Source organism: Myxine glutinosa, chromosome 1, assembly GCF_964187855.1.
Source record: "Myxine glutinosa chromosome 1, kmMyxGlut1.1, whole genome shotgun sequence".
Taxonomy (NCBI): Eukaryota; Metazoa; Chordata; class Myxini; order Myxiniformes; family Myxinidae; genus Myxine; species Myxine glutinosa.
The window spans coordinates 361,254,533-361,272,867 of record NC_136261.1 but is presented as its reverse complement, the minus strand read 5'-3'; the positions used below and the strand labels follow the sequence as shown (position 1 = coordinate 361,272,867).

Genomic DNA, 18,335 nt, shown 5'->3' with positions numbered 1-18,335 from the left:
ACATAATATTCATGTTACATTCTTTTCTTTTAGGAGCATGCATTAGAAATAATCCAAAGGTGAAAATAGCCGATATAGAGTCGGAGATTGGGGAAACCCTGAAGCATGCACCAAGCCAAGCACGAGAAAAGAGCAGAAAGGTGAACGATATGCAAGCATCATATTTGTCACATGCAGGAAAGGTGGTTTAAATATGTCACCAGCAAAACATTCATGGTGATTTAATTGTCGTGCACCAATATATTCTGAACACAAACCAGTAATTATATAATTCATCATTCTCTGATGTAAAAATATGTTAAATAGCTGACCCCTTTTCAAAACAATAAAAAGTCGATGGTATTCATTCATTCACTTAGCACACACAATCAAATTGGTGAGGACCAACTCCTCTGTTTTTGATGGGGTTTTTTATTTGATCCAATATGGCCGCCAAACTACGTGGGTGATGATGACATCATAAATTTAGATCATTTAACCCTTCAATACGCTGAGTCAATAAATCACAAATTTTTTTTTTGTTTGTTTTGGTACACAAGATCGAGGCTCGTGTCGGAGCTAACATCACAAAAAGAGCAAACGGACACACAAAACATACAATAAAAAGGGCAGGAGACAAGATGGGGGGAGAGAGAGGGAAGCACACAAGTACAACAGCAGAGAACAGGGACATCAGAAAATCTGTGGGAGGGAGCGGGCTTGGGGGGAGGAGACAAGGGAAGGCGGAGGGGATGTGGGAGGGGTGGGAGAGGTATAAAACACATGGACACTGCTAGAACTTCCAGGATTTGAAGTAACGGGGGTAGAAGAGATCAAGGTTTTGGATGGGGGAAGATAAGAGATGGTGGTGAACAGCTGTTTTAAAGACCTGGAGGGGGGAGTGGAATTGAAGAGGGTGAGGGAGTTTGTTCCGGAGGCGGGAGTAAAGAGGAATGAAAGAGTGAAGGTGAGCAGAGAGTCTTGATTTTGGCAATTTCACACGAAGAGGGTTGCTGGCAGATCGTGTGCGACCTGTAGGTATATCTGGGGTACACAGCACAGAGAGACCTGGGACAGCTAGGCCGGATAGGAGTCGGTAGAAGACAGAAAGACCACCTCCCTCCATGTGGTGAGTGAGTGAAAGGCCCTCGGAGTTAGCTTCATCGTGGGAGATTCCAATGATTCTGAAAGCTTTGGTTTCAACAGCGTGAAGACGAGCTAGGTGTGAGGCAGGAGCACCAGCCCAGAGGGGAGAACAGTATTCCAATGAGTTGCAGATGAAAGCCTTGTATGTGGTGAGGAGCTCAGGTGTGCCAAAGAAGGACTTCGCAATGTGCCAATAAATGGAGAATGCCCAGTCGGTGACTGGCTTTGGATGCCAGCTTGGAAATGTGGTTTTCCCAGGAAAGATCATGGCAGATAGTGAGACTCAAAAGCTTGAATGACAGAACTTCTTGGAGAGGATTGTTGAGAAAGTAGATAGGAGGGTTGTCCAGTCACTCTTTTCAGAGAGACGGAGTGAGTGTGAGATTTGTCAGGATTGAAAGACATGTTCCACTTGTTTGACCAGCCTGTGATTTTGTCCAAGTCTGCAGAGAGTGAGGAGACTGCAGACTGCCGATCTGAGGATGAGGAATGGAGCGGCAGAGAGTGGAGTCATCAGAAAAGAGATAGAGAGGATTTTCAAGAGAGTCGATATCACATGGACGAGAAAAAGCACAGGGCCCAGAACACTGCCTCCAGCCTGAACAGGAATGGGAGATGAGAGAAACCCATTCAGTGCTACACGTTGACGACGACCAGAGAGGAAGTCCGCAAGCCATGAGTGGAGATTTCCATGGATACCATAGGAGGAGAGTTTGGTGAGCAGAGCGGGTGCCAGACCGTATCGAAGGCACGTGATATGTCAAGGGAGTCAGCTCTGATTTCCTGTTTGACATTGCGGACCTCCATCCTTTGTTGAGACAGCAGAAGCAGCACGCTCAGAGTATAATGACCTGGTCTGAATCCAAATTGATGATCAGAGATCAAGACATTGGAGAAGAGATGCGCAGGAAGAGATGCGCAAGAGATGCGCAAGATTGGAGGTCTCGTCTCTTCAAAGTTGTCCATGTGCACTCGCTTTCGAAGTTAAGTAACTTTTCACAATTGTGTTTTTGTCGAAACTGTATCTTTCTCTCGGTGTATGTACCTATTGGGGTGTCTAATAGTATTCTTGGCGTTGGTTTTTCATACCTGTGTACAGAATCGTCGGTCTTTCTTATCGCGTATTCTGAGGCCTAAGTGTAGTACTAGGCTACCGTGTCCGACCTTGGCTTGAGGCTTTGTTTTTGTCTCAGCGGTTCTCCGATCGCGCTGCAATTACTTTCCGGTCTCTGTTTTTCACGGTCTTTTCATCCCATACTTCCTCGTTTTAAAATCTCAAAAAAAAAAAAAAAATTCTTTTGTTCTTATTCGTTTATTCGTTCTTATTTGTTCGTTCGTTCTTCGACCACGTTGTTTGTGATCATGTGATCACGTTGCTAAAAAATGTCTCATCTGACCCCTCAAGACCTGCATTCTGTCATATTCTATAACACCTTTTTCTTCTTCTTCGATAAAAGGATGCTTTCGACTTGCTCACCAAATCTATTCATTCCAAAAAAAAATTCCATCTCTTATAGTGCATCTTTCATTCATTCCCTAAACTCTCCAGCACTCCATCCTCCCTCCAGCGTCCTCAAACGTATTTTTGACTCGAATGTCTCAAGAAACTCATTTTGCAATAAATGTTCGTTTCCCATTAATCGTACATTTTTCAAAATCCCATTTCCCATCACCCCTCCCCTCTAAATCTACCCCCTTGGCCCTCCCCTCCAAATCATCCCCATCACCTTCAAATCTTCCCCCTTGCCCCTCCCCTCCAAATCTTCCCAATCACCCATTCCTTTCAAATCTCCCCCCACACCCCTCCCCTCCGAGACTCTCCCTCGCTCCTCTCCTCCTCAAAGCGTCCTCCCCGCTTCTTCCCCCTTCCAACTTCATCTCCCTCAACCTTCTGCCTCGCTCTTCCCCCTTGTCAAATAACACCTCACTGCGCCTCTCCCAATCACCATCAAACCTTTCGTCTGCCCCATTCTTCCCTTTCTCCAAGCTATTCTGTAATCTCCGACACACCTTCAACAGCTCTCCCTACCTCTTCCTCCTCTTCCACATCTAACCCTACCGCTCCCCTCCCCTGTTCTGTATCCGATGCTCCCCCTTCCTCTTCCTTAACAGTATGGACCTCAAACATCCGGGGCCTTCGCTCAAACTTGTCTGATCTCTCCATACAGGTTGCTTCTGACAAACCAGACGTGATCTGCTTAACAGAAACTTTCCTCCTTCATGATGTCTCTGATTCCTTGGTATCTCTCCCAGGTTACTCCCTCCTCCGGTATGATAGACCTGAGCCTCGTCCTGGAGGTGGGGTTGCTATCTTTATAAAAAACTTCCTCACTCGCCCTGCACTGCCCTCTCTCCACCTCACCCCCAGGAATACCTTTGGCTACGGCTTCCCTTTCGCTCCCACCTTTTGTTCATATGTGTGTTGTACCGTCCACCAAACAGTGATGACTCCATCTACATCTCGCTGTCTGAGAATATGGACCAACTTCTATCTACCCATCCCAACTCTCTCTTCCTCATATGTGGTGATTTCAACTGTCACCATGCCAGTTGGCTGGGTGTGGGTACCTCTCTCACCAGCCATGGCTCTTCAGCAAAGGACTTCTGTGACTCACTGGGACTGACACAATCTGTCAATTTCCCGACCCGGATTTCAGTCAACGGAGCATCTTCTCTTCTGGACTTGGTTATGACTAACTTCCCTGAAAATGTCTGCTGCTCTTCTTCTGCTCCAATCGGCTCTTCTGATCATGTGCTTGTTAAAGTGGACATCTCTCTGACCATTCTCAGAGAGCCTCCTCAGCGTCGACGAGTCTTGGATTTCACTCAGGCCAACTGGCACGGTCTTCAAGCAGCCATCAATCATCTGGACTGGTCTCCCATCTCTACTGCCTCTGACATAAATTCTTCCTGGGAATTCTTCCAAAGCAAACTGCTCTCTCTCATGCACAGATTTATCCCATCTCGTCTTCTGTTGTCATACCCTTCCTCCCTGACATGGTACACGGAATCTTGTGGTGAGGCTATTGCCCAGAAACAACTTGCTTTCGTCTCCTGGAAAGCAAATCCAACGGAAGGAAATCTCATTTCCTTTCACAAAGCCAGAAACAAGTGTGTGTCCACCCTCAGGAGAGCCAGGAAACAATATCTCTCCGTTCTCTGGACCGAACTCTATCTGTCTCCCTCTTCCAAATCCTGGTGGCGTCTGGTCAAATCTGTTTCTGGTGTTTGTTCCCCCTCCATCCCCTCCCTCACCTCAAATGGCCACACGGCTGACTCCGCACGTGAAAAAGCTGAATGCCTCAACTCTGTGTTTGCCTCTAAATCTTGTGTCCCAAACCCATCCCTCTCTGTACCCACCGTACCCAGTCGTACCCAGCTGCTCCTGGACTCTGTGTCCTTTCCTCCTGACAAGGTGGAAAAGTTTCTGTCAACCCTCGACTCTGATTCTGCAACTGGTCCTGGCGGCATCAGCCCACGGGTCCTAAAATCATGTGCTTCCGCTCTTTCACTCCCTCTTTCTGTTCTCTTCACCCTCTCTTTTGCTCAAGGTCATCTTCCATCTGCTTGGAAATCTGCCAACATCACCGCTTTGCACAAAAAAGGTGCAAAAACAGATCCCAGCAACTACAGACCAATCAGCCTTCTCCCAATTATCAGCAAAGTCATGGAATCCATCATCGCTTCAGATATGAAATCTTTCCTCTTCTCCAATGGCTTGATCTCTGATCATCAATTTGGTTTCAGAACTGGACACACTACTCTGGACATGCTGCTTCTGCTTTCTCAACAATGGATGGAGGTCCTCAATACCAAACAGGAAATTAGAGCAGTCTCCCTTGACATATCACGTGCCTTCGATACGGTCTGGCACCCTGCTCTGCTCACCAAACTCTCCTCTTTTGGTATCCATGGAAATCTCCACGCATGGCTGGCGGACTTCCTCTCTAGTCGTAGTCAACGTGTGGCCCTGAATGGGTTTCTCTCATCTCCTCTTCCTGTTCAAGCTGGAGTTCCACAAGGCAGTGTTCTGGGCCCTGTGCTTTTTCTGGTCTTCATCAATGATCTCTCTGACTCTCTTGAAAATCCTCTATCTCTTTGCTGATGACTCTACTCTCTGTCGCTCCATTCTTCATCCCTCAGATCGGCAGTCTGCAGCCTCCTCACTCTCTGCAGACCTGGACAAAATCACAGACTGGGCAAACGAGTGGAACACGTCTTTCAATCCTGACAAATCTCACACTCTTACGACGTCTCTCCGAAAAGACCGACTGGACAACCCTCCCATCCACTTTCTGAATAATCCTCTCCAAGAAGTTCTGTCACTCAAGCTTTTGGGTCTCACTATCTGCCATGATCTTTCCTGGGAAAACCACATTTCAAATCTGGCCTCCAAAGCCAGTCGCCGACTGGGCATCCTCCGTCGTGCGAATTCCTTCCTTGGCACACCTGAGCTCCTCACCACATACAAGGCTTTCATCCGCAGCTCAATGGAATACTGCTCTCCCCTCTGGGCTGGTGCTCCTGCCTCACACCTAGCGCGTCTTCACGCTGTTGAAACCAAAGCATTCAGAATCATTGGAATCTCCCGCGATGAAGCTAACTCCAAGAGCCTCTCACTCACTCACTCACCGCAGGCAGGTTTGGTGGTCTTTCCGTCTTCTACCGACTCCTCTCTGGCCTGGCCCCCCCAGCTCTCTATGGGCTCTGTCCCGCAAAAAATCCTACAGGTCGCACAAGATCTGCCTGCAACCCTCTTATGGTCAAACTGCCAAAATTAAGACTCTCTGCTCACGTTCACTCCTTCATTCCTTCATTCCTCTTTTCTCCCACCTCTGGAACAAACTCCCTCACTCTCTTCAATCCCACTCCACCCTCCAAGTCTTTAAAACAGCTGTTCACCACCATCTCTTATCTTCCCCCATCCAAAACCTTGATCTTTTCTACCCCCGCTAATTTCACCACAATTCCACTTTTTTGAAATACCAACTTCTGTCTTGGAAGTCCTTGGTGTCCTTGTGTTTTGTACTTCTCCCTCCCCCTTCCCACGCCTCCTCCCCCCAAGCCTTCTCCCTTCCACACATCTCCCTGCTCTCAAATGTTGTGTTTGTGTGCTTCCCCTTCTCTCCCCATCTTGTTTTCCACTCCCTCTTTTTATATATTTTGTTTGTCTGGTTGATTTGTTTGTGAAGTAAATGTTAGCTCTTTCACGGGCCTCGATTCACTATACAAAAAAAAAAAGAAAAAAAAAGAAAAAGAAGGATCGATTTGATATCCGAAGCAATGATGGATTCCATGACTTTGCTGATAATTGGGAGCAGGCTGATTGGTCTGTAGCTGCAAGGATCTGATTTTGCACCATATTTGTGTAAAGTGGTAATGTTGGCCGATTTCCAAGCTGATGGCAGATGACCTTGAGCAAAAGAGAGGGTGAAGAGCACAGAGAGAGGGTGAGATAGAGTGGCAGAGCAGGATTTCAGAACCCGTGGGTTGATGCCGTCTGGTCCAGTTGCAGAATCAGTCGAGGATTGACAGAAACTTCTCCACTTTGTCAGGAGAGAAGGATACATAGTCTAGGAGCAGCTGGCTATGAGTGGGTACGGTGGGTACAGAGAGGGACAGGTTTGGGACACAACATTTTGAGGCAAACACAGAGTTGAGGCATTCAGCTTTTTCACGAGCGGAGTCAGCTGTGTAGCCTTTTGAGGTAAGGGAGGGGATGGAGGGGGAACAAACACCAGAGACGAGACGCCACCAGGATTTGGAAGAGGGAGACAGGTTTGAGAGTTCAGTCTTGAGCATGGAGAGATCGTGTTTCCTGTCTCTCCTGAGGGTATACACACACTTGCTCCGGGCTTTGTGAAAGGAAATTACATTTTCTTCCGTTGGATCTGCTTTCCAGGAGGTGAAGGCAAGTTGTTTCAGGGCAACTGTCTAACCACAAGATTCCGTGTACCATGGTCGGAAGGTTATGACAGCTGAAAACGAGATGGGATAAATCTGTGCATGAAAGAGAGCAATTTACGTTGGAAGAATTCTCAGGATGAGTTGATGTCAGAGACAGGAGAGATGGGAGACCAGGCAAGATGATTGATGGCTGCTTGACGATCGGGCCAGTCAGCCCGAGTGAAATGCCAGACTCGGCGACGCTGAGGAGGCTTTCTGAGAATGGCCAGAGAGATGTCCACTTTAAAAAGCACATTATCAGAAGAACCGATTGGAGCAGAAGAAGAGCAGCAGACATTTAACACATTCATGGGTGAATTTGACCCGGGACTAATGTGATTGTCTGTTGCACTTTAACCATGCGTTTTTTTATGCATGGCCTTTCATATATGCTTCAAAAAAAGGGTAATACATGTTTTGGATAACTATAAAAAAAGAAAAAAAGAAACCTTTAGAGGCCATTTTTCCCCACAAAGCGGGGGTTGGCCTTTTTCGGGCACCGCTGTTGTTGTTGTTTTTGTTGGTCCCCTTTTTGAAGCAATGTTTTACGGCCGGATGCCCTTCCTGCCGCCAACCCTGTTTGTCGCCTTTTACGACACACAGGGAATCATCAGTGAACTGGTACTCAATTAGCCGACCTCGGAAGGATGACAGGCTGAGTCAACCCCCCTGGCGTTAATTCAGCGATCGACCGGGATTCAAACCCAGGATCCCATGATCCTAAGCTGGCACCCTAGCCGCTAAGCCAACACCAGGCTATGGATAACTATGAAGAATGATTATTTATTCTCTCCCCTCTTGACAATTTAAAAAGCACTTATTTTTTCATGTTTTTTTTGCAGATGTCGACTGCTTCAGGTGTCTAGTTCATGGAGTGCAGATAGACTGCTGGTGTGAGGATTATGGTGATCTTTGAAGAATGACATCCTCCCACCGACCTGCTTTCAAATTTCAATTGTTTTTTCAATTCTTTTCAAATTTTCAATTTTGTACCACTTGGTATTACAACGTGTTATGACACTATAGTTTATCTCCAAATATTTAATTTTAGTTTTGTTCCCTCCATTAAATTATTTTGAAGTCACAAACACAAAAAAGGAATTGCAAAATAAATGTCACAAACAAAATCTCAGTGTCCTGTTTTTATTGATATCGGAATGTTAAACCATAAAGTTATGAAACAAAAAACATTATGTAAATGTCCCTGCAATGGCGTTATAAAAGGTTGCTGTAACGTTATCGCAACATCATGTTAAAACGTTGTGTAAATGTTCCTGTAATGGTTGTGTAAACGTACCTGCAATGGCGTTATAAAACGTTGCTGCAAAGTTATAATAACGTTAACGCAACGTTATGATAAAACGTTGTGGAAACGTTAGCAAAACCCAACGTTTGAACTTTCCCGCAGCGTTGTGTAAATGTCCCTGTAAACATTGTGTAAACGTACCTGCAATGGCGTTATAAAACGTTGCTGCAATGTTATAATAACGTTAACGCAACGTTATGATAAAACGTTGTGTAAACGTCCGCAAAACCAAACATTTGAACGTTCCCGCAACGTTGTGCAAATTTTCCTGTAAACGTTGTGTAAACGTACCTGCAATGGCGTTATAAAACGTTGCTGCAATGTTATAATAACGTTAACGCAACGTTATGATAAAACGTTGTGGAAACGTCCGCAAAACCCAACGCTTGAACGTTCCCGCAACGTTGTGTAAATTTTCCTGTAAACATTGTGTAAACGTACCTGCAATGGCGTTATAAAACAATGCTGCAATGTTACAACGTTAACGCAACATTATGATAAAACATTGTGGAAACGTCCGCAAAACCCAACGTTTGAACGTTCCCGCAACGTTGTGTAAATTTTCCTGTCATTGTTGTGCAAACGTACATGCAATAACGTTATAAAAACGTTGCTGCAAAGTTGTAATAACGTCGTGATAAACATTGTGGACACAAACAAAACCTAAGATTGGAACGTGCTTAAAACGTTGGAGCAAAACGTTGCAACAACGAAAGTGAAACGTTGTAGCAACGTTGTGGCAACGCAAAAATGTTAGCCGGGTAGCCAACAGACCCATCTTCACCGATATCACGAAGCAGGTGCGTGAATTTGATCACCTGCCGCACGTCGATGGACCACGTCTTCTCCAGATGCAGACTCTGTTCAACAAAATGGCCTTTCCAACGGAAGTGTGCCCCATGGGATGTAACCTGTTCGTGGACGACTTGTTTCCTGGACCGTGTGGAACTATTGCCTGTGAACCACTACTTGAAGACATTCATCCCATCGTTCAAAGGCGTCAAAGCGAATGACAACTACTTCAAAGGTGCGAGACCCGACTGGCCATACAGGACAAAGGACCGAAAGTTGTTTGTTTCACTCGCTTTGATCATCGATACGACACGCGGACTGTGTCTTGTGACGTGTTCCAAAACTGTGCACGCAGGAGGTGAGCATCAATATATTCACGTACCAACACATCCAATCCTCGGGCACATACCAACACGATTTCTTGACCACATGGCACCGGCGGTGGTCACACCAAACCTTGTGAGAATTGGACGTTCGGGGCAATACAATAAATCGTATAACATGGTGAAACAACAAGGCGATGGACGACTGTCAACATTCTCGCTGAGAACGAAATCGCCACAAGGAACAATGAAGCGAGAAGAGACACAAGCTTGCTCTCTGACTATATGAACGATCCGATGTCCGATACTTCATGTGTCAATCAGAAACATGCGGATGCTTGTACATAAGGAATGTGATGCAGCGATACCCACCACCGGTGCAGCAACACATTGTACAGCATTCGCGATCCAGAATGTACATCCATCTCGATGATGCTTATGAACTTGCAAAAGCATTCCACTCCTGCCAAACTGTCATCGGGGAGGACAACGATGCATGGCAAGTTGCTGCTGACGATGACGTCCCAACCAAGTCGGATAAGGGGTGTTGCAAAATAAATGATACTTTCCCCCCCCCCAGATTGTATTGACCACATGCCTGCGATTTTTGAATTCAAATTTCACGTGCGTCATCATGACGTGTCGCGCACGTTGCCTGCGTGATGTCTCCGTCATGTTTGCGACTTTTTATCGTTCTTTCTCAAATTTTATTCTGCAATGGTGTTGGACAGAGCCAAACAGCGCATTGCTTGCGACGCATTTGGGATGGCTCACCGAATGGTGGCGGACATGATCCGGAATTTCAAAGCTCAGTACAGTCACGTCGCCATGTCCAACTTGAAAAATCCAATTTCCACCGCACAGGCTTCACAGGAGTTGTGGATGTCTGAAATTTCCATCAAACGGTGGTGGAATGCTGACTTGAGTGAAGAAAACGTTGGTGATCAAATGAAACAAGTTGTTGGGCGAAAGAGACGACATTCTGCCCCAGCCATGCGCAATGTCAACTCAAAAACTCATCAACGGTTTCAAAGCACGCGAAAAATCACAGACATTGGCATTGACCCGTCGCATTAATGTGCACCACACCACAGTTTGGAAAGCTTTAAAACGTGAAAAATTCAAGCCGTTCAAACGAGTTCAAGTTCCTTCGATCACAGAAATAAACGTTGAACATCGGCAGAATTTTTTCTGAGTTTTTGTCTGACTGGCAAGAAGCGGGCTGTTTGCATCTTGCACCATCCGATGAATTTTTCGTTTATTTGCTGCGAAAACCGAACTCGCAAAATGACAGAATCTGGGCTCAAATCCATCGAGAAGTTTGGGACATTTTGTGTGCTCCACAACAACGTCATCCAACATGTGTTGGATTCTTTTCATGCTTCAGATCAAAGGGAATGGTGTTTGACGTCAAAGAACACGGAAAATCATGGAACGGCACTGATTTTCGTGATCATGTTTTAAAAGAAGTCGTTTTGCCATTTTTGCAAAAACCTGAAAATCGACAAGGTCGTTTCGATCAAGTGACTTTCCTGCACGACCTTGCGGGATGCATGAAGTCGAATACAACCAATGACTTCTTGACGAAGAAAAACTTGATTTCTTTTGCAAAGATTGATTCGGAAGATGGCCAGGAAACTTTCCAGATTTGATCCCTGCAGAGAATGTTGGCACCATTGTGAAACAGCGTGCAGAAGAAATCCTTGATTCATTACCAGACAACGAGAAATTTAAACGTGAGACACTTGTCCGGGTTTTGACAAGTTCTGAACCAAACAGCTACCGAAACAGAAATGTTCGTGTCTTTGCTGAAATCTTTTAAAAGTCGACTTCAAATGGTTTCTGAAGCTAATGGTGGACATATTGACGCGTATTAAATGCGAGTTTTTAATTTTTGAATGAAATAAAGCCTTTGGTTGGATTTTCATCCGATTGAAACTTCATTTCATCTTTGGGGGAAAAAGTATCATTTATTTTGCAACACCCCTTAGAACCGCTGACTGGCTCATTGTGGTACACCGCGTACAAGACAAAGGACACCCCCCGTTCAAAGTCCCGTATGTGAAACAGCGAAGGCCTCATTGTAATTACTCAGCTGGACCGGCCCTTGTGTGTGCATTGCATTGCCGAGTCCACTGTCGGCCACTACACAGACTACTCGTCTGAGCGACATTGCAGCTACGAGCGGAACCTATCACCATGACACTACAATCGCTGTGCATTCGGTTGTGCAATGACATGCAACAGAACTTCACATGTCTGTACCTGACTCGAAAGTTGCTGGAAATAGATGCATCTCTTGAAAATGCATACATTCAGCCGCATAATACACTGGTTGAAAGTAACATTGCAAACCTACTTCCTCACCATTGCTCAAGGGTTTCCCATCAGCATTTGCATCGAAATGAAAATATCGATGTGTCCACCATCCTATCAGCTACTGACAACGATGTAGTGATACTGACGAGACACGTGTATACAGAGGCTGACAACATGGGAGCAGCACACCGCATACGGGTCGCCGAACTACCGTTACTATCGCCGGATACAAAGTGGTCGTTGCTTCTCAGACTTACTGTGCATTCTCCCGCTGAAACACCCTACACCGTGGACGTTGCGTTCAGAGGGACCAGTAGCCATGGCTGGCAGAAGCAGACAACAGCAGAAACGGAGGCACAAGCATCAGTGGGTAATGCCTGAAAAATGGCTCTGATGATATATGCCAGAAATAACAGTGACAACTCACTAGCTCGGAATGAAGCTATCAATTGGTGCGGTGGACAAACAAAAACTGCGTTGTGCAGACCATCCAGACATACTCCTAATCAGAGAGCAAGGAGGAACGGGTTATCGCTGCTGCTACAGAGACTAATACTCCTCTGCGTTGGCGCTGTCCTCAGGGATTACCGAACTACCAATGTGACACTGGACTCTGTCTTAAACATGCGAAACAACTTTTCCGTGATGATGATCAATATGGTGTGATCCGACAGCGTGATGACACCAACACTGATGATTTTCCCATTGACGGTGCCACCATAAATGACAGTAACGTCCCCGATAACGACATCGACATCGATGCTGGTGTCATAAACGACGCTGCTGCTAACCTCCTCAGAAACGATATGCCCGGTGATATCATTGATCCTGAAGATGAGCCTGAAGATGCTGCAGAAGCAGCCGACATGTACGTGAATGCTGGAGATGACTTCCTGGATAATGTGGCACCATTGACATCTACACTCACACCGCTGTACATGTCAGAAACGTCACAAACGACACAATCGACTCTTGGTCACTTCATTCTGAACGACTACCTGAGTGATGACACGAGCAACCGACACCAGAAAACGGGCTAGAGCAACGCAGAAACTCCTTCAACACATCTGTGCGGTGACACCAGGACACTCTATCCCACTGATGTATCCAGAAGGTGTATTATTCCCAACAATTTTCTGGTCGTCGGTGGGAGGGTGATTATCAAATTGCGGTAGATTTTGTGTCCGAAGGACTAATCTTCCGTTTAAATGCTGTTACTGATAATATTGTCCTTATTTTTTGTTGTGTACAGGTTAATTAAACATTAGTTAACGATATGATGGTTGAAATTCACATCTGGGATTTAATTTTTTGTGTGAAAAAAAATTTCAAAGTCTGTGTACCTATGAAATATCTCTGTCCGAGACGAACATTTTCAGAAAGTTACTTCATTTATCCGCAGTAAACAATGTGTTGAGAAAATATTAAGCCCCTGTTTCATCAAGTGATTTGTATTGTACAATGTGCTGACGAAATAAGCTAATTTGTGACCTCCTTATATTCATCACTGAACCGAAATGCACATGTCCCTGAGTTGAAGTCCCCCCCTGTTACCTTGTCCAATAAAGCCAGCCTGTGTCTGATTTTACCATATTTCATTAATGTGTCCAGTACAGTTTGCAGCATATAAGTTCTCATTTCCAGCATGGAAGAAAAAAGTTGAACAAAGAAGTGATTGAGGAAATTTTTTTCAATAATAAGTTGGTGAGTATTGCACGTCAAACAGAAATTGTCCACACTGTTATACATTCATCATTTATAAATATAAAACATTCGAAAACACTAATCACGCAACTATATTACAGAATAGTTCATTGAGGCATGGGAGTGATTGGGCGATAATTTGGGAATTAATAATGGAATCGGTGAGATTTGTGTGCATGAAATGTCTCCGCTGTTACTGTCCTCTCTGTTACTTGATTTTCGGTAACGGGGGGGACCAAGCCTAACAGTGGGGACATAATTAAGTAATTAATGATTTTGCAAGCTCATGATTGTAATATTTCCCGAGAATGTAATATATATACAATATACATCCCAATGAAGGAATGGTAGCTGTTTCATATACACCGCCCAATGAAGGGACGGCAGCTGTCTCATATGTATATGAATGTAACTATCTTTTATTAGGGTTACTATCTTGTACAATTATTTTTGTTTTCTTAATCTTAATAGTTTAAATCACCTTATTGCATTATACTGTATGCCGTCAGTATTTTACTCACCTAAATATTGACATGTGGAACTCTGACCACGCCCACTTCCGTCACAGTGCCGTGTCACTTCCTAAACTCAAGAGAATGTTCACACGCCACTAAGTGCTCATCATAAATACATTATTTGTTTCAGGTATGCCACTAAGCGCAGCTGAGAAGCAGAGGCAGTACCGGCAGAGAAGAGATCGTGATCCTGTGAGGAGAGAAGAATACTTGAAGAAGGAAAAGCTACAATGGCAGAAGAGGAAGGAGACGGGGAAGGTTAAGTTGGTGAGTGAGTTGAGTGACAGGGCTGCTCGGAAGTTAAGGAGAGAATGGAAGTTGAGGCGAGCAAAGAACAGAAAATTAGAGAAGGAACGAGCACGAACTTTGGACAAGCTGGTAACTCCGCCAGGTTCACCTACAGAAATCATAGAGGGTGTGACTTCCTCACAACGATCAACTGGAGAGCGAAGACGAAGACGAAATAAAGAAAAGATACTGAAAGAAATGGATGAAATGGCCGACAAACTTGAATACCAGACTCGACAAGCTGACAAATACAGAAAAAGATGGGAGCGACTCAGGCGAAAAATAACCGTTGAGTCTCCAAGAGCAAAGGCAATGTGCCTATTAAGAATGGCAAGCACATCAGCTGTGAAAAAGACCCTGATTTTCCATAACGTGCTGGTGGACGAAATACGACGGAAATACAAATCAACAAAACAAGAGAGACTGAAGCAAGCTTACTGTCGGTTGTTTACAGGAGCTGTGGCAAAGAAGTACCGCCTTCGCAGCTATATGCAGCAACAACTTGGATTCTCTGCCAAACGGTGGCCAAAACCTCAAAATGACCAAAATGATAGCAGCTTCCATAGGTGCAGAAGTGCAACTGTTGCTGTCCTGTACAAGAAGAAAGTTGAAGATTTCTATGCCCTGGATTACAACAGTAGGATGACAACTGGCAAGAAAAACACTGTCACCAGAAAGAAGAAGAAGCTCCAAAAGCGCCTACTCAATGACACCAGAAAGAATATTCATTCGAGATTTCTCGCAGAGAACCCAACTTCATCCATCAGTTATTCTCTCTTTTGCAGACTAAAACCATACTGGATAGTCACACCTACTGAAAAGGATAGGCAAACATGTCGGTGCAAGATACATGAAAATACACAACTTACCTTGTCTAAGCTGAAAACTCTGAAGATTCTCTCAACAGATAACATGGACACTATTGTTCATAGCATATCCTGCAACACAGAATCTCAGAGCTGCATGTATGGAGAGTGCAGAACATGCAAGAACCTAGAATTTGTTATGGATGATCCAAATGAGCAAACAACTTGGCTGCAGTGGAAGACTATAAAAGAAACACGCGTTATCAAAGAAGCTTTCAAATCTGTGACAACAACTGTGAAGACAACCATCAGTGGACCTGTCAGTGATCTCATTGACCAATGCACCAGTCAGCTCCAGCAGTTTAAGCGTCATTACCTGAACATTAATCATCAATACAAGTTCTATCGAGAGTTGAGACAAAAATTGTCTGCCAACGAATGTTTGATTCACATAGATTTTGCGGAGAACCATGTCTGCAAATTGTCCAGTGAAATTCAGAGCATGCACTTTGGTGCATCAAAGAAACAACTCAGCTTACACACTGGTGTGTATTATGTAGGTCCAAATGCAAACCCTGCACCATTCTGCACAATCTCAGAAAACTTGTACCATGGTCCAGCAGCCATATGGGAGCACCTGAAGCCAATTCTCAACAGCTTGCAGGAGAAGCACGAAGTGGACACCATGCACTTCTTCAGTGATGGGCCCACGACCCAGTACAGGCAGAAATTAAATTTCTTTCTGTTCACCAAAGAACTGGCACAAAGGAAGGTTACTTTTGGTAAGCGATGGTGATCTCATAAATAACCATGTCAAATAATCTGTATACAATTTTAGCTGTCCTCAAACAGCACATGTACATATGATTTATTACAATCCCTTCCATCTGACTATTTAGATTATGTTTTAGATGCTTGTACTACAGGGAGAGGAATTATGGATGACCCTTAACCAATCATTTCATCAATAATTTTTTGGAATGTTGTTTTACAGGGACATGGAATTTCCATGAGGCAGGCCATGGGAAGGGGGCACCTGATGGAGTTGGCGCAACTGTGAAACGAATGGCCGACAACCTGGTACAGAGAGGGAAAGATTGCCCAGATGCGGTGACAATGATTAATCTGTTAGAGGAGGCACACAGTCGCATTGAGCTGCACTTGGTAGACGTAAAGGATATTGACTCTGCAGTGACCAAATCAGCAAAACTGCACCTTCCGAGTGTCCCAGGCACAATGAAAATCCATCAAATCTTAACAACAAAACATGGATGCATACAGTTTCGAGATCTCAGTTGCTTGTGCACCAAAGGAGAAATATGTCTATGTTTTAAACCAAAAACATTCACTTTCCCGAACCAACTGCAATGTGCCATGGAAGATGATGTACCAGATCCTGAACCAGAGCGGATGCCAGATCCTGAATCAGAGAGTGTGCCAGATCCTGAATCAGAGAGTGTGCCAGATCCTGAATCAGAGAGTGTGCCAGATCCTGAATCAGAGAGTGTGCCAGATCCTGAATCAGAGAGTGTACCAGATGGTGTGCTGAAGAGTCTTACTGATTCAACTGATATCTCACTACTTAACAAGTATGTTGTGGTGAGCTATGATGGTCGACCATATCCTGGAATTGTCATTGATGAAGACCATGAAGATCTTGAAGTGAAATGCATGCATAAAGTCGGCAAGAACAGATTTTTTTGGCCCAAGTTGGATGATATATGTTGGTACAATAAGGATAACTTCATATGTGAAATACCACCACCGGAAAAAGTGACCCTCAGACATCTCCAAATCAATCCCTCAATTTGGCATGCAATTCAATGCCACTTCTCATGAAGAGTTCCATCAACTACAATAATGATTCTTGTCCACATTATGCATTTCATTTCTTTCTATTGTCATGTGGATCAATTTGATGTCCCTTCTGTTACTGTTGGTCCCCACTGTTACTTGGTGTCCCCTCTGTTACTGCATGCAAAAATGGATATATTTCTGAACCTGCACTCATTTCTACCATTGCATCTGTTCTATTCCACTCCTGCAACTATACAAGTTTTGGATGTATTCACATAATTAAAACTGTTCTTGTATTTAAGGACCAAATTTTGAATATAGCTAGCACTGTGTGGTACAGACAGGATACGCTAGATATTAATTGCAATATTATACACCACCATCAATGATTATTACAACGAAAAGTTCCACATATGATAAGAGGACTTATTGCCTCATGTTTGTGCACAATTGTAGAAATGAGCAAGTATTTTAGTATAAGTTGCAATATCACCCTTGACCGTAACAGAGGGGACAAAATGTATTGCGCATTGCTTCTTATTATCTCTGGCATTTAATAAATTTACTTCAAACAGTTTTCGCATGGGTATAGTGTTTCTTCTTAATCATTTTTGCATCATTATAAGAATTTTTTTTTCTTAATTTAACATATTTTTTTTGGGGATTTTAAATATCCAAAATCTACCGCAATTTGATATTCACCCGGGACAGTCGATCATCGGAGCACTGCCATCTGCACTGTATACAAAACTGCAGAAACATCATGGAGGACAAATGGCCACATTGCAAGATCACATGTACGTTCGTTTACGCAACAACTCTCTGCTTACATCGCACAACTGCGAATATTTGCAATGGACTTTTGATGTTTTGCTGAACCATCAACTCAACTACAACTCTGCTGCTGTCACTGTAAAAAAAAAAAGGCCTGGAACACCTTTCGTCCTCCAAACATCGGCTTCAGCACCAATCCGGACAGCTCCATCAAATTTGATGAACTCGACTCCAGACAACAAGTCAACCTGCTTGCTGCATTGATGAAAGACGTGGACGGATTTGATTACTTCATTACCGCGACTTGCAATGACAGCAAAACATTTGGAGTAGCGCCCATCACACGAGCAATCGAAGAGCTCTATCGTCCAAATTATGGCAACCCACATTACCCGAACGTCGAGCACATCAATCAGTCGTACTGCGTCATCATGTGCAGGGCATGGAAGAGAACCAGCCGCTACTTTCTACATTGGCTGCAGCAAAGCCCAAAACAACCGTGTGGAGAGGTGCAGACGCTGTGGGCACGCTACGAGTTTGTCCACCGGCAGTCCTGGTAATCGGCACCATACCCATGGCTTTCTAAAGGTGAAGAATGGGGACGAAAAGACAAAACTCCGCTGGATACGATGTCAGCTCT

The 18,335-nt window shown here is 44.4% G+C and overlaps 2 protein-coding genes across 4 annotated transcripts in view; both read left to right on the top strand.

Annotated features, from left to right (window-relative positions):
- LOC137418263 (uncharacterized) overlaps positions 1–8,198 on the top strand; it is a 57,974-nt gene extending 49,776 nt beyond the window's left edge. For all 3 annotated transcript variants that reach the window (XM_078769973.1, XM_078769971.1, XM_078769972.1), the window contains 2 exons: positions 34–140; positions 7,914–8,198. The gene's annotated coding sequence lies outside the window, so the exon portion shown is untranslated. The remainder of the gene's footprint in view (positions 1–33; positions 141–7,913) is intronic.
- A 5,187-nt stretch (positions 8,199–13,385) lies between these two features.
- Positions 13,386–15,315, top strand: LOC144893100 (uncharacterized). The gene is made up of 3 exons (XM_078782761.1): positions 13,386–13,515; positions 14,161–15,153; positions 15,251–15,315. The coding sequence occupies exons 2-3, from the start codon at positions 14,163–14,165 to the stop codon at positions 15,313–15,315; spliced, it is 1,056 nt and encodes a 351-aa protein (XP_078638887.1). The 5' UTR covers positions 13,386–13,515; positions 14,161–14,162.
- Positions 15,316–18,335: the final 3,020 nt, after the last annotated feature.

What these genes read in the sequence shown, in the direction of transcription:
- LOC144893100 (XM_078782761.1), top strand. Translation starts at nt 14,163, where the DNA reads ATGCCACTAAGCGCAGCTGAGAAGCAGAGGCAGTACCGGCAGAGAAGA. An exon ending in TGAAAAGGATAGGCAAACAT is followed by an intron (nt 15,154 to 15,250) that starts GTCGGTGCAAGA and finishes TATTGTTCATAG; the next exon opens with CATATCCTGCAACACAGAAT.